The 16,376-nt window shown below is 40.5% G+C and overlaps 1 protein-coding gene across 4 annotated transcripts in view; it reads right to left on the reverse strand.

The window, feature by feature from the left end:
• Nedd9 (neural precursor cell expressed, developmentally down-regulated 9) overlaps positions 1-16,376 on the reverse strand; it is a 164,444-nt gene that overhangs the window by 35,313 nt on the left and 112,755 nt on the right. The window contains exon 1 of one of the 4 annotated variants that reach the window (XM_042678509.1): positions 13,926-14,069. The exons of the other annotated variants lie outside the window; for them this stretch is intronic. Coding sequence (XP_042534443.1) covers positions 13,926-13,937 — 12 coding nt within the window. The 5' untranslated portion in view covers positions 13,938-14,069. Of the gene's footprint in view, positions 1-13,925; positions 14,070-16,376 lie in introns of those variants that run through there. 4 annotated transcript variants of the gene reach the window in all.

Below are 16,376 nucleotides of genomic sequence, written 5' to 3' on the forward strand. Positions count from 1 at the left end.
TTCCATGACCATTCATGTTGGTCTTTGGAAAGAAAGGAGACACAATGGCTGGTGTGTCACTCACTAAGGCTGATAGCATCATCAATGGCTCAGCTTCCTCTTATTATTTTTGCTTCATTCTATATTTATACAGGGGATCCTGCCAAGGCCTCAAGGCTACCACATTCATGATAACGCTACTTTGCTGTGCTGAATCCCTTCAAAGGTTAGCCAGGGATGCTGGTAGACTCTCATACATGGGCACATACAAGCATAGCAAAGGCCAGACCTTGAGAAACAGACCCACTAAAAGGAAATGGCCATTGTCAAGGAAATCAGTTCTAAAGGAAGCAGCTGAGAGAAGAACATCACCAAGGTCAGCCTCAGGGCACACTGGGGAAAAGAAAGACAGGCTCTTGTGCTTTTGTGTGTACAGATAAAAGTCGGCTTTGCTCTGAGAGGGGTCAAACCCTTTCAATTACATTTCTCCTCCCCTCTTTTATCATCTCCTGATGAAGTGGGTTATGTAGACTTTCACCAGAGAAAGAGCTGCAGTCAGAAAATATGTATATGTACAAGTGTCAGGATTTTGATTCTTGCATTGGGAATATAGATATTTTTGACATGGATTTTTCTTGGTATTACTAAGTAGAAGACATGAAACTTCCAATATAGGAATTTGTATATATGGTATATGATCCTAGTGTCTTCTGGGTAATAACTGTTGATTATATTCTAACATGCTTTTTATGATAATCTGAATTAGCCCATAGAAATGCCAACAGTAGAATCCCATCAAACATCAGTCAGACTTATCACCACTAAAGGCTCATCTAGCACCTGGACTGCAGTTCAGCCAATGGGTTTTATTTTCTGCTAAGTGATCTTCTAAATCCCAATGATGGACAAAAAGCTTACATGAGTCTGTTGAATCTTTTTACTCCATTCTCTTTGCCCTGAGTCTTCAAGTTTTCTTAGATTTCCCAGCTCTGTGAACTTTAGCCACAGCATTGTCTTTGGAGCATTTCTTATTGGCAGGTGCTTTAAGATGATTTTCTCCCAAAGGTACTTTGTGCCATTGCACAAGACGCCATTTATATTTCCTATGTCTGAGGTTAGGGAGTATTCAGTCTATGGTTACCCATAAGGCTCTGTTTGGGAATTTTAACATCTCTGCTACACTGGTCTATTACTGTTTGATGTAAGATCATCTGGAACTGAGTGTCATTTTGACAGTTCATATAGCAAAATGAAGTTATTTCTTGACAGCAGGTGAAAAATTCTAATGTTCATTGAAAACTTGAATATAGAGCTCTCTGGAAGAAACTTCAGTTGGGGCAGATTTGGTAACAAGATAAGGTCAGCATCCGTGTAAGATTGGAAAAGTGTTTCCTCAAATGCTAGACTCTTATCATTCCTTGTGTTTAAATAATCACCATCTAGTTTTTTGTACTTTCAGGTTGATAGAAGACAAAAGCATATATAGGATGAGATTTGTTTAGTATAAATCCAGCAAAAGCCTAAAGCATATTGTTTATGTTCTGTAAGAAACATTACAAATGGGTGAATAGATTTTGTGCCTGTATGCATTCAACTTCCAAGCTTGCTTCTCTTATTTCTTAACTCATTGTGGAAGATGAATTTGACTGCTGACAATAGTTAAGGAAAATGAACTAAATTCTTGAGGCTGATGATCATATATTATATATATATATACATATATATATATATATATATATATATATTTAAAAGTTCAAATTTCCATTCATCTGTGGTCCATGAGATTTACATTAGTAATCCCTGAGGGTCTTAAAGGTGGATGAGAAACTTAGCCAGAACTTGACCAGAACTAGTAGAATAGTAGAATTCTAGAGTAAGAAGGAATCAATCTAACCCAATATCTTTGTTTCATATTCCAGAGGATCTTGGATTCGATTGGCAGCAGAGCCAGCAATCATTCCTGGTTCCCCTCCTCAGGGAGTTCCCCTTGGACTAGCATGCCCTTCCTGAGAATCTTTTCCATTTTAGAACTTAGTACTTTTGCTATTAAACCTTAGAATGTATAAGCATTTGTCTCAGGTTGCCTGGTTTCAGTACAGTGTATTGGCAAAGGATCAAAAACATGAGGCAGGCACAACTCTTTCCAGGGTTCTTTCCCTAGATAAATCTGACAGGCGCCATATAATGATGAAGTCCTGACACCCACTCACCCAAAAGATAGGTTTTATTAACAATAAAGCAGCCATCTGGATCTCAGCCAACATTACAATACAGGCATCCAGTCATATCTATCTGCCTGTCCAGACAAATCCCTAAAACATCCAGGTACTCGGGGAAGAGAAATGAGAGTTAAGTTACAAAGAAAAAGACTTCAGCCCACTCTATTACAGTGTATTGCTAAAAGTGTATTTCTAAAAAAATAATAAAATAACACTTGTTATAAGTCAAAATGCACAACTGATAATGTCTAATAAAGTGTTTGGGATTTAAAAAAAAAAAAAGGTCCTTTCATGCTTACATTTCCATCTTGTCATCAGGCTTCAAGGTTTATGCCCAAGGTTAGCTGCAAACCCACCAATGGAAATACAACAACTACTGACAACCTTTGTCTTCTGGCCAGAATCTGGTTGATGAACCTGGGATGCCTGCCTTGCTGGGATGTTTTTAGATGTCACCTGACTGAGGTTTGGTGCCTGATTCCCATTATCTACTTATCCTGTTAGGTCCTGTCAGAACCTCTGTTGCACAGAGCAATGCAGTGAGCATTGACACTAATAAACTTAGAGCCTCCAAACTTAGAAGCTGCAGCATCTCCCCTAAGTCATGAGACTAAAACAACGTTCTTAAAGGCTGAGCTCTAGATCCATATTTGAAACGGGGTATATATGTAGAGAAAGAAACCCGAGTAAAGCTTTGGAGAACTAGCTGCCTTAAAAATGGCTTGAGGATTTTACATTTGACCCAGAGATCTTATATTTCTTAGTATTTTGTGGTATTTTCTTGAACTAGTTGGAGCTAGTCACTTTTTGGTTAAGATCTGTTACATTAAGCTCAACCTCAGTCATGATAAAATTATGGCAAACAGAGAGAGAGTTTTTTTGTTTGTATAATCTAAACCCCATTGGGTTATTATTATTGTTATTATTATTTTTTTTTTTTTAAATTTTTTTTTTTGTGCTGCTGGGGAATCAAATCCATGGACTTCTGCATGATAGACAAGCACTCTAGTTACATTTTTATTTTTCATTTATTTATTTATTTATTTATTTATTTTTTTGTCGGTCGTGGGGCTTGAACTCTGGGCCTGGGCACTGTCCCTCAGCTCTTCAGCTCAAGGCGAGCGCTCTACCACTTGAGCTACAGCGCCACTTCCTGTTATTATTATTATTAGTGTGTGTGTGTGTGTGTGTGTGCCAGTATTGGGGCTTGAACTCAAGTTATCACATTTTTTCTTAGCTTTTTCACTCAAGACAGATATTCTACCACTTGACACACACCTGTGCTTCTGCCTTTTTGCTGGTTAATTGGAGATAAGAGTCACACAGATTTTTCTTCCTAGGTTGGCTTTGAATGATGATCCTCAGATCTCAGCCTCCTGAGTAGCTAAAATTACAGATGTGAAAATCCAGTGCCCAGTGAGGCAATTATTTCTAGAAAGGTAGTTTTCAAGTAGAGAGGACTCTGTCTAACCAGAAATATGGTGATGTTTGGGAGACTTTTTGTTGTTACAGTATGTGTGTATATGCATGTGTCACTAGCATTCAAATTGGTAGAGGACTAAAACATTGCTACACACTCCTCACCCAGAGTGCACAACCCAGCCTGCCACACCAAAAAAATTACTCATCCCTAAGTGTCAACGGTGTTGAGGTTGACAAGCAGTGCATAAAGAGAAGGGTACTAGACTCAATTAAGAGAGTCTAGTCTCAGTCTTTGTACTTTGAGACCAGTGACATAAAACTATTGCCTTTTATGCCTCTATTTCCTTATGTGAGAAATGGGGAAATAAAGTGTGTTGTTTATAAAAAAATTATTACGAGAACTCATGAAATTATATACACAGAACACTCTGACTCCTTCAGAAGAGTCTATAAAATCAGAGCAGTCATTACCACTGCACTCTGATGAGCTCATGAAATTAGGTCTTACGAATCATATTCCACCCTTTCAAAGAATTATTAAAAAAAAAAAACCAACATCCTCTGGGAAAAGAAAACAAACCAGAAATGATCTCATCGTGATTACACCTGCCACACCAAAAAGCAGACACAGTTCAGAGAAACAAAATTCTTTCCCTTCAGCCATGAATTAAGCTGCGTCTGTAATTAAGATCTTAATAAGGCAGGCAGGAGGGTTGGCGCAGATGCTGCAGGCTATGAGGCAGGGAACTACCTGGACCAGCTTTACAACCAGAACAATTGAAATACAATCCCCCTCAGTGCTGTACGCTCTCAGATGTGCCAAATAAGTCTAGATTTCAACTCTAGCTTGCTTTCGTTTCCTAACATGTCTATTTTTCAGGAGGAAAAAGAAAAGAAGCATTTTATTATTTCCCAGTAAGTATAACTGGTGATTCTCTATAAAGAATTTCCTCAAATATACTATGTTGAAAATGAATTAGACAACTTGTGGGGGGGGATGAGAGGGAAAAACTGGGAGAAAGCAAGGGAAGGGGTTATACTGTTCAAAAAGAAATATAGTCTTTATTTGACTTATTTAGCTATAACTCCTCTGCACATCACCTTGACAGTTCAGTAAAGAAAAATAATTTTAAAGGCCCTTAGGGGAGGTAAGATAATGCTTTGCTTGTAGAGTTAATTGATGCGTAGAGCAGCTCAGGTTGACCATCTATAGAGTGACCATGTGTTCCTGAACTTTCCAAGACTGTCCCTAGTTTCAAATATCCTTCCTATTGTAAGACCATATGTCCTACTGTTTGGTTTGCAAAAGTTGGATATACATATCCTCAAAAATTGTACAAATTCGAAACCTAAAACAGAGGTTGTACACTCAACATATTTCTTTTTTTTTTGGGGAGGGGAGGTCCCGTCGTGGGGCCTGAACTCTGGGCTTGGATGCTGTCCCTCAGCTCTTCAGCTCAAGGCTAGCGCTCTACCACTTGAGCCACAGCGCCACTTCTGGCTTTTTTCTTTTTGCTTATGTGGTGCTGAGGAATCGAACCCAGGGCCTCATGCATGCAAGGCAAGCGCTCTACCACTGAGCCACCTTCCCAGCCCCTCAACATATTTCTTTATAATGGATTTGTCTTGGTTGAATTTAGGTTTTGAGAGAAAAGTAGAGATTGGTTGAGTCTGTGACTGAGGCAATACAACATGTTCTCTGATTGACAAAATTGATCGTGTTTTTTTTTTGTTGTTGTTGTTGTTTTTTTTGGGGGGGGGGTCTGGCCGTGGGGCCTGAACTCTGGGCCTGGGCGCTGTCCCTCAGCTCTTCAGCTCAAGGCTAGCACTCTACCACTTGAGCCACAGCGCCACTTCTGGCTTTTTTCTTTTTTGCTTATGTGGTGCTAAGGAATTGAACCCAGGGCCTCATGCATTCAAGGCAAGCGCTCTACCACTGAGCCACCTTCCCAGCCCTGACAAAATGATCTTGAAAAGGAAATGAGGTATCATTCTGGGACTTCTAGGCATCTGGGATTATGTCCAGAAGTCCTGCCTCATGATGAATAGAGTTACAAAGAGAAAGAAGGTTCTTGGGCTGTCTGTATTGGTGGTGTTTTATTCTGAGTCCTCCTTAAGGTACACTTAATGACACTAAATTCTAAGTGAAGTGGATCCCAGAATCAGAGACTATCCCAAGTTGTGTGTGTCTTTGAGGAATAAGTTCTATTCTTGTCCTGGGAGACAGGGCTTCAAAGTTGTGATACATCTGTGCTGGTTCATAAACCCATTCCTTTCCAAGCTCTGGAGTTATAACACAGTGCCCAGAAACAAGAACAGTGAAAATAGTTACTTATTGTTAACTGACATGTCTTGACTCTAAACAACAGCTCTGAGAAGGCTAGAGTGTCTACAAGTTTGTGTTTTTGCCATTTCCCGGGTTCTTGCTTTGAATGTTATTGCTTTCTGGGGGGAGCAGAGGCAGACTCAGGAAAGAGAAGCCCAGATCATTCTTTACAATGGACCAAGGACAGAGAAGCCCAAGATGACCCCACATTACCTGTGGGTGGAAATACTAAGTTAATGGAAACAAATCAACAGCCATAAATCAGTAAGATCATGACTAACTCATCTGCACAAGACATAGAACAGGGCTTCTGCTTAACACAAAGTAATTTGGGAAAATAGGAATGACATATCGTACTATCTGAAAATGGAATACTGTTAAACAGGAAGGAATGAGGTTCAAAGTTGTTTTCTTTGTGCTGGTCCTGGGGCTTGAACTCAGGAGCTGGGCTATGTCCTTGAGCTTTTTTGCTTAAAGCTAGTCCTCTGCTACTTGGTTTCTGGTGTGTGTGTGTGTGTGTGTGTGTGTGTGTGTGTGTGTGTGTGTGTGTGTGATTAGAGTCTCACACTTTCCTGCTGGGTCTGGCTTCAAACCTTCATTCTCAGATCTTAGCTCCTGAGCAGCTAGGATTACAGGCATAAGCCACTGGCACAGGGCTTCAAGTCTTAATCATACTTGTGTTTTGGTTACTACAAGTATCCATTGAGCTTAACAGAAAACCTCCATAGCCCCTCCCACAAGAGTAAAGACAGAAATTAAAACTGATTTTAAAAGGCGCTATCAAACATTGTGGTTTTACATGTCCATGGTTACTCTATCTTTATTTCTAGTGAGCATTAACTATTACCTCAGCATAGTAGAAATAAGAGGAATTGTACTTTGCAATGTCAGGGTTTGCCAAGAAATATGATACCTCTGAATCATTGGACCCAGCCTTGAATAGGGATTATGAACCACTTAACTTAGACACCATTTAAACACCATTAGCGGTTGGGGAGAGGGATTAAAGAGAACTGGACTATGTGTTTTTAAAAAAATATCCTGGGATTTAGTAGTTCATGGTGAGGCCTAGGCGATATATCAGAAAAAATTCCACTAGCAATTTTAATATCTCCATAACCAGCAGCCTCCTGTCCCTATTTCAACCATGAAAAATGCCATCACACATAAAAACTAGTCATGGTGTGGAATGTCAGTACCACAGCATCAAAGAACATGACTCAATTCACTGAGATAGCATTGCTTACTGAAAAGACCTTATACAAGATTCATCTTTTCCAGTGGAGGGTGGAAAAGGTCACCCACAAGGCCATTTATCTCAAAAGAGAAGATTCTGCAGGAGGAGCCTTTGCAGCCAGGCTGAGCATGGAGCCCTCATTAGCCAGTAAGAATTACCATAGGGAGATGGCTGGAATGCTCAAAGTAAATAAGATGAAGGCGGTGCTGTGCACAAAGCATAAACAGGGCTTTGGGCTTTTTTTTTTGTCTTCTTTCCATGCCCAGGCTCTTTGTAATCATCTGTTGCCTAGGAAACCAGCAGCTCTACTCTGGCATTTTAAGTTGGAAATATTGTATTTCTTCCCAATAGCCCTGGTGCATTTATCTTGGCAGGAAGGCCTGGTAATTAAGTCTATATGTTACTGCCGTGGTCCTAGTGGCTGGCATTCCAAACCAATTTGTCTGTTTCTTTCTAACCCTAAAATGATCTAAAAATAGATATCCAAGTCCTCTTACTTTACATTGACGTCACCCTGATGGTAACAAGATGTGGTAGAATTTATCCCAAACTTCAACTGTAAACTCCCAGCTCATCTTCTTTGGACTGTACTATTTTATTTCATTTTATACTTTGACTTTACTATTTAATATTTGACTTAGGAGATTCTCTTTTCCTCACATACTTTTGTTATAGGTAAACAGTTTCATGAATGCTTCCTCTTAAACTTTTATCTGTATAATGCTTCTATATATATCTACCTATCTGTATAGATATACAGATATTTCTACAAGCTGCCCCATGAAAAATTGCTGTCATATACTCAATACTATTCATGTAGTTGTTATATATATATATATATATATATATATATACAATACATATATATATGTATGTATACATATAAGACACATACATGTGTCCTATAACATCATATAACATCATATAACATCTGACATTTATCAAATGTCTACCATGTGCTAGCAACTGATGACTTCATGTATTATGTTCTTATAAACTTCTTACAAGGCAAGTATTGTCATCCCCGTGTTACCAGTAAGGAAAACAGAAGTCTAAAACAGCTCATTGAAAATTATACTGGTAGGAAAAAAAAAAGTGGGATTAGAAACATAACCCATCTTCTTTCCACTATATCACAGGACATGAACACACTTTTAAATGGATGTGTGTGTGTGTGTGTGTGTGTGTGTGTGTGTGTTATGTAATTTGGCAGAGGACTCACTATAAGCAAGTCCTCTGGTCTCAGGAATATAAAGTCTTATTAATAAGAGTGAAGAGGCCGAGTAAATGGAGCCCTGTGCTAGAGGTATGCTGTTAGGTTCCTATGCCAGGGATCGGCATTTTTATATTTCCTATCAGGATCATGGAATTTTTAACAGTAACAACCATCTTAACATAGTAACGGAGATTTAAACACCAGTGTTCTCCCTCCCTTTCTCCCCACCTCTACCTTTTGTTGGTTGTAGGACTTGAACTCAGGGACTGGGCACTGTCCCTGAGCTTTTTTCCTCAAGGTTAGTACTCTATCACTCTTAGTCACAGCCCCACTGCTGGTTTTCTGGTGGTTAATTGGAGATAAGAATCCCACAGACTTTCTTCCCTGGCTAGCTTTGAACCTCAGATCTCAGCCTCCTGGGTAGCTAGAACTACAGGTATGAACCACCAGTGCCTGCCTTGGGCCTTGTCCTCTAACTTGACTTTTTCACTCAAGGTTAGCACTCTACTACTTGAAGCACACTTCCACTTCTAGTGTTTTGCTGTTGAGATAAGAGTCTCATGGACTTTTCTGCCTGGGCTGGCTTGAACCATGATCTTCAGGTATCAGCCTCCTGAGTAGCTAAGATTACAGGTATGAGTCTCCGGTGCTCACTCAGCTCCACACTTCTATCAACATCTATTGAGTACCTACTACACAAGAGTGCTGGGGCTAGCCAACATTGTCTACTTACCATAGATAAGTAGAGCCATGGTAAATACTTTGTACATTAGCTTCCATCTTAGAACAATAATATGAGACAGCTATAATTATCTCTATTACACAGGTAAATCTGAAACTCTGAGGGCTTAACTTGCTGAAGATCACAGTGTTTCAAGCCAAAGAAACAGAAACATCTTTCTCTAATGTCCATACTCTATCATGTCTCAAAAGCATATAAGACCAAGTTCCTGCCCCCTCAGGGCTTAGTAGATTCTTGATCATACTTTGTCTTCCAAGTATGTCAATGAGTCCTTCCCTACATACAAATAAACTACGAGTTTCTCATCTTCAACGGCATTTCCTTAGAATAGTCTTGTAGGTAACCTATGTGAGTTAATTTTAGTTATTATTTAGACAGTGATTTGATTGGAATGAGGTCTTGGCTCGCAGAGAAGGGCAGAGGTGAAAACGTAAGGCCTATGTAAGGGGTTATAGGAGACAAAGGTTTCAGCTTTTGATTGTTTTATGGAGTATATGATAGGGAAGGAGACTTTACTAGTGAGAAGTGCCAAGGCTATGCAAGTCACGTAGGTACAGGAGCCAATGAAAGTGAGAGCTAGGGAACAGGGCTTCCCACACACACAGCAGAGTCAAGGAGAAGACAGGATAAGGGGTATAGGATGTCTATTAACACTGTCACTTACATGACTGTGTATGTGAAGGAGAAGCCCTACGGAGAGAAGCACAGGGAATGTTCTTATGAAAAATAAGATCCAGTGACAGACATGTAAGGGACAGGCAATTTGCAGAGGGGGTTGAAAAGTAGAGAAGAAGGGTTTGTTTGCTTGTTTATTTATAGAAGACTGCAGGTGTGGGAAGATGGGAAGCTACAGAGAACAGGAGTGAAGTGTATTTCAACCAGAAAAGGATGCTAAAAGAACTCCTAGTGTATCGAATACTATGTAACTTGCTAACCTTGGGATTATTAGAACCACTACAATTCCATAAACACTTTCATTTCTGTGTAGGTAAATGATTTTGCTCTGAAGGTGGGTTTGCTAAATAACAAAGTTAACAGTTCATCATTTTCAAATTCATAGGTGTCATACAAGATTTCAAAAGAAGGGGTGCAGAAGTTCCAATTTTGGATGGAAACCTATAAACCATTTAGAGTAAAAGAACTTAAAGCCAAAATATCAGAGCAAAGAGAAAATTAGAAAATTGTGTGAGTTATAAATGGTTGTGATGGCTGTATTGGCTAAATCAAAGACTTTCTATCATTTGCTTCTTAAGCAAGGTTGAGAACATAAAAATAACTTCAAAGTTCCCCTCAGAAGTGTTTGATCATACACTTTCTCCTTCTGTTGGCTTGCTTTGTCCCCATTCAACCAGAACACAAAATGGAATTTCAGATTGTAACTTTCCTCATTGTATCTCAAGGTCCATCTGTACTTTTTCTAAAGTCAAAATGTTTAAGAATAATTTTCTGCATGGTAGCCTAGATAAATACTTAAAACTTTTACTGTGGGCACATAAGGGTTTATAAATTTGGCAAAGCCACAAAAGCTTCTTGGCTATTAGAGGTCAGAAAGCAGTGACTGATGAGTACCTTCCAGGTCAGAACATGAAGTTGGAGGGGTCTAGGATCTGACCTGCCTGAAGTGGGCAGGACTATGGGACTTTTACTTAAAAGTAAGGTCAAAGAGTCTGTCAATCAGCCTCATGTAAAACTGGAGCAATCAGCCATGTCTGGATTCTTAAGAGCACACCTTCTGTGGACAAACAAACCAAATCCATGTTTGTTTTCCCTGTGGAACATACTGTGCATATGAAAAGGATTTTGTGAGGCGTTTTTAATAAAGGAAGCCTTCACAATTTCCTACCATAAAGACTGAATCTCTCCTAAGAGAAATGGAACTTTAAACACATATGAGAATAACTACAGTTTTCCCATGAATAAATAAAAAACATATAGTAAAATTCAAATAGACTAGGTATGTGCTAACTTAGAAGGTTTGCCTAAAGTAGCAGATTACATTCCACAGCTTTTATGATTATTGTGAATAATTGCCAGCAGGCCTGAAGTTGTAGATTTTAAATTGAAAATGAGTAAAGATTGGTTATTCTCTAGTTATGATCCCTGAAGTTGCTGAACAAGATTATCTGGTCGGCAATAGCTAAAAACCTTTTAGGGTCTGCTTTATAAATCTCTTGATGATCATTTTTGAGTCTGTGCTAAATTTATAGTTTATAAAGTAACATAGTATTTAAGAGGTCATTTCTGACTCCTGGATTTTACAGTCTAATAATTACCTGGTTTTACTACCTAAGTAACTCAAATGAAACAACTGCCAAACATGCATTTCGCTTTGCTTTGAAAAGATAATATGCTTAAAAAATTACAGAAAAATCTATCATGCAGGAATACTTGGGATGAAATGGTCTTGAAATTTCTGAAACAAGAAAGTATTAATCAGGGAGGTCAAAGATAGTTCTTTCTCTTCATAATGGCTGAATCATGGGTTTTAGAGCAATGTTACCTTACTTGGAATCCAGTGCTCACCAGCTGCCTTGGTATTGGATAAATCCCTTTGCCTCTCTTTGACACAATTTCCACATTTGAAAATGGGCCTAAGAATTAAAACTTTCATGGAGTTATTGGGAGAGTTAAATAGGACAGTCCTCAGTTGTGAGGGCAAATTTCCATGAATGTCATCACGCCCCTACTTTTGTGTTGTTTCTTTTACTTCAAATAGCAAATCCTCTCTTTCAATAAAGTCATCTACTATTCAAGTACCAATCTGTTATTTGCTGAGTTGGAAATTTCTGCATTTTTTCCTGGGGTCCACCATGATTAATAATCATGTATTTATATCATTGGGCAGAGTGTCAACACCGTTGAGACCCAGCCAAGAGGCGAGTTTTCTTCATGAATGCCAGTTGCAATTTACACTGTCAGTCACCATGATATTTCCATCAGGTGTAAAGCTACAGATGATGAGGTCATTTAATAAAAGTGACTGAAGACTTGGTCACACGTTTTCAATGTTCATTTCAGCCACTTAACTGGTGATAAATATAAGCATACTTTCTCTTTTCTCTGTAAGCCACTTATATTCAGCTACAGTCAGTCTGAGTAGAATAGCATCTCACCTTATCACTGCCCTAAATGAAGAGACTGTGGAACTATGAAGCCAACCACTTCAAAAGAGAACTTTCCTTCCTGGTAGTAGAATTTGTTTCTGATGGCACTTTTGAAATTTTTATGTATGTATGTATGTATTTATTTAGCCAACACTGGGGCTTGAACTCAAGACCTCATTCTTACACTTGACTTTTTCCCTCAGGGCTGGTGTTCTACCATTTGAGCTATACTCACACTTTCAGCTTTTTGCTGGTTAAGTGGAGATAAGCATCTCTATTTTGCCTGGGCTGGCTCTTTGAATTGTGATCCTCAGATCTCAGCCTCCTAAATAGCTAGGATTATAGGCACAAGCCACTAGTGCCTGGCTTTTGATTGCATCTCTCAAATATTAATATTCTTTAGGATCATCCTGTGCTGGGATCTTCCTTCTCAATGCAGATAATAGAAAGCTGATAATTGGGCGAAACTGATACCTCTGCTTTCAGAAAGTTCTGTTTCAAAAGCTATAATTCACACATTACAAGAAAGACGTGGGGCATTATTTTGAACAAGATTTATAGCTATTGAACCCAAGATTTATCACTGAGGTTAGCCGTTGGCTATCAACTAGAAAAAGCATTTACAACCTTACATTGAAAAAAAAAAAGATAGGCGAGAAGTGACATAATTCAGAAAGAAAGCAAAGTAACTCCCAAGTAGCACAATCCTGAAGGTTGGGCAATTAATACAATATGTCAGTCCAAAAGTATAGCCACCTTGCCAAAATTCACTTTAATAATTGCTCTCTTATTTGAAAATACTAGGATTCATGTCTATTCATCATCTCCCCCTTTCTCCACCTCCCTCCCCCCCCAAAAAAAAACACATCCCGACCAGTTTATTGCAATCTGCTACTGTATCAGATTCCCTGGAAACTGCTTGCCTCTTTAGATGGGGTATGCTGAGCAAGTCATATTCCCTTAGACAAGAGTAAACACACAAACCAGGGTGCAAAACGCACTGGAAAACCGCTGCCAAAGTATTATAACCATGACACGTAAGCTTCAATCAAAATACATACGCTCAGCCCATTCAAATCCCAATAAAAATGCTTTCCAGAAATGACGAATATTCATTTATTCTGACATCCACCACCATCTAAGGATATGGCAATTCTTGATCATCAGGTCTATAATAGATCTGGGCTTGTATTTTCTCCATACAGCAAGCGGCTTCCCACCCACTTTGCTTAAAGCAAAGACTGAAAAACTTTTCGAAAGTTGGGGCAGCTCTGATTTCCCTCCTTACAGCTCTCCTGGGCAGCTGGGGCCAGCCGGGGCCAGCTGAGCCTCGGAGACTGGAGCTGAGGCGTGCTGCAAGGCAAAGTTCAGACACCCTGTAACCTAGGGATTGCTGAACTGCGGCTCGGCTGGGAGTCTGTAACTTCTCACATCCCTTCCACGGCCCCTGTCCTCACCAATGGGCTCTGGTGTACTGTGGATCTCCTAGAGGGGGTTGCAAAGAGCGAGCGTGGCTGCCAACCCAGCCCCCGAGACCCGTCCCGGATCTCTCCCGACCACACACCCGCGCACACCCGCGCACACGCGCACACACAGGGTCCCCGCAGAGCAGTTGTCACACGCAGATACCCAGCGGGCGCACAGCTTCCAAAGGAAACCCGGTGTAAAAGACAGTCTCACCTTATACTTCATTTCGGCAGCGGGGACTTGAGCCGTTTTCCTACTCTAGTGAGACAGCATTGAGCACTGGGGTGTCCGCCTCTCCATTGGGTGCAGCGCGGAATCCAAATGAGCTAGGTCCCCCCGCGCACGGACGGTCGCTGAGCCTCCGCGCGCCCAGCGGAGCTTCTGAGCTCACTGTTTTGATGGGGGCCCGCCCATCGCAGGCCTTATTTGCATACAGCACCGCCATTGGCTGGCAAAGTAATACAGGCGCCCCGCCCACCCCTAACTTCTGGACGGGGGGGGGGGGGGGGGGGGGGCTGGAACTCGACAAAGAACTTGTAATGTGATCATTTTCTTTTCGCCTTATCAAAAAGGGTGGAAAATAAAACAGCCAGGGGCCAGCGGTGCTCCAAACCCCGCAGTTGCCCCACACGCAAAAGGAACACTGAAAGAAGAAAAAGGATGGACAGAGAAGCCAGGAAAAAGGGGATAAAGTCCTTTTAAGATTAACCTAAATGTTAAAGAATCCAAATTCACAACGCGGCCTGACAGTCGCGTTTCCTGTGACCTAGCAACTAGTTCACCCACCGATTTCATTTCAAAGCCAGCCACCTCATCATCTCTACATGAAACGAACTCGGGTAACAAAAGGTTTTCTGTTTCCAGGCCTCCTTCTACTCACCACCCCTGCTGCTGTCTCTGTCTCTGTTTCTTTCTCCCCCTCCCCCCCCCTCTCTTTTCCATGGCTGGGTCCTCTCTTCCCCCACCCCCTTCTCCTTTCTTGTCAATGTTCAAAGTGCTTTGGATGGTCAGTCTGCAAGGAACTGGAACACAATTCTCTCTCAGTGAGCAGGAGCCCAGCACTGAGCGGTGGGGCCTCACTGTTGGAGTGTCAGACACATTCTGAGACCTCACTATCATTGCTGGGGATAAAGGTTAGAGAGCCCTCAGGTAGGGCTGGCTGTATCCCACGCATCATCTCTGTCCACTGGGTTCTCTGTTCTTTGCTAGTATTGCTCGCTCCAGCTCCTTCTGACCTGTCTCATATAGATGACCCATAAACCCACTATCACTTATTTTCTGGAGAGATGGGGAGGGGTGGGGGCACTGTTGGGTAAGCCTAATTAAAAAAGGTGAGTTCCCCCATCCAAGACTCTGAAAAACAGTTTAACGAAATGAATTCCAGGAAGCTAAAACATATTTTGTGTGTGTGTGGGGGGAGGTGGAGAGAGGGTATCAGAAGGAGGAGGTGTAGAGGAATGGACAGAGGAAGGGTGGACACATGAAGTCATTGTATTCAACATACAGATGTGAAAATGGAACCACGTAACTTGAGGGTTTAGGAAAATTGGGGACGAATGAATGGATAATATCGATCAAGATATATTATAAGCTGATTTGTTGAATTGAAACCCTTTTGTACAACTACTTAACAATGATGGTGATGATGATGATAGACCAGTCTTCATTAAAGCACATAACTCAATTTCTATAGAGGTTTGATTTTTTAATTTCTATTGAGAAAGAGAATTACTTAGAAAAAGACAGAAATGAAGCAACCTTCAGGGAAGAAAAATACTCCTTTTTAATCCTGGGCTTTAGAATTGAGAAAATAGTTGTCCCTCAACCATGCCTTGCATGATCAGTATATAATCAATAAATAAGTATAATATGTAATAAATACAAATATACAATTATGTAATAAATGAACATAATCATTATATAATCAATAGATCAGCCCTCCCCCCTTTTAATGTTTCTGACTGAGTTGGATCAAAATCAGTTTGATTTTTTTTCTCTCTCTCTTTAACTTTCTAGTGGATTAAAACTCTGCTTTTCTGATCTCAACAAAACAATAGGAGAGTAGCTATCTTATAAAGGGGGTTTCCAGATACAGGGCTTGCAGTTGAATCTACAGTTCAGTGAGGCACCAGTTCCCTGGACATACCACTTGCCATTCATAATGACATTGACAAACCTGTGTTAAGTCCTCCTGAAGGTTTTCCCTCAGTTCGCCTAAAGGCAAAGGTGAGTCTAAGTAATTTTGTTTTTTTTTTGTAAAGGGGGAAAGGGGGAGGAGATTGAGCCCTGTCTTACCCCTTGGCTTTTGTTGCTCAATGCTGGTGCTTTATGGCTTGAGCCACCTCTCCTTTTCTGGCTTTTTGGTGGTTGATTAGAGAGAAGAGTCACAAGAACTTTTCTGCTTAGGCTGGCTTTGTACCTCTATCCTCAGATGGAAGCCGCCTAAGTAGTTAGGATTACACCAGTGATCAGCTAAGCCTGAGTGATTTTGCCAGGTTTTTGTTTTTTTAAAAAAAAGACAAACTAAAGATGTAGTCTCTTGTATTTCAAGGGTTATCCTAGCTGTCCTATAGACTCTCAGGAGGGAGTAGGTGGTGGGAAATTGCTGTGGTGTCTGCCACAGGGGGGACAATAAACCAAATACCTTCCCTCTGTGAGATAAAC

This window comes from Dipodomys spectabilis, unplaced genomic scaffold, assembly GCF_019054845.1.
Source record: "Dipodomys spectabilis isolate Male_0828 unplaced genomic scaffold, ASM1905484v1 ptg000045l, whole genome shotgun sequence".
Classification (NCBI taxonomy): Eukaryota; Metazoa; Chordata; class Mammalia; order Rodentia; family Heteromyidae; genus Dipodomys; species Dipodomys spectabilis.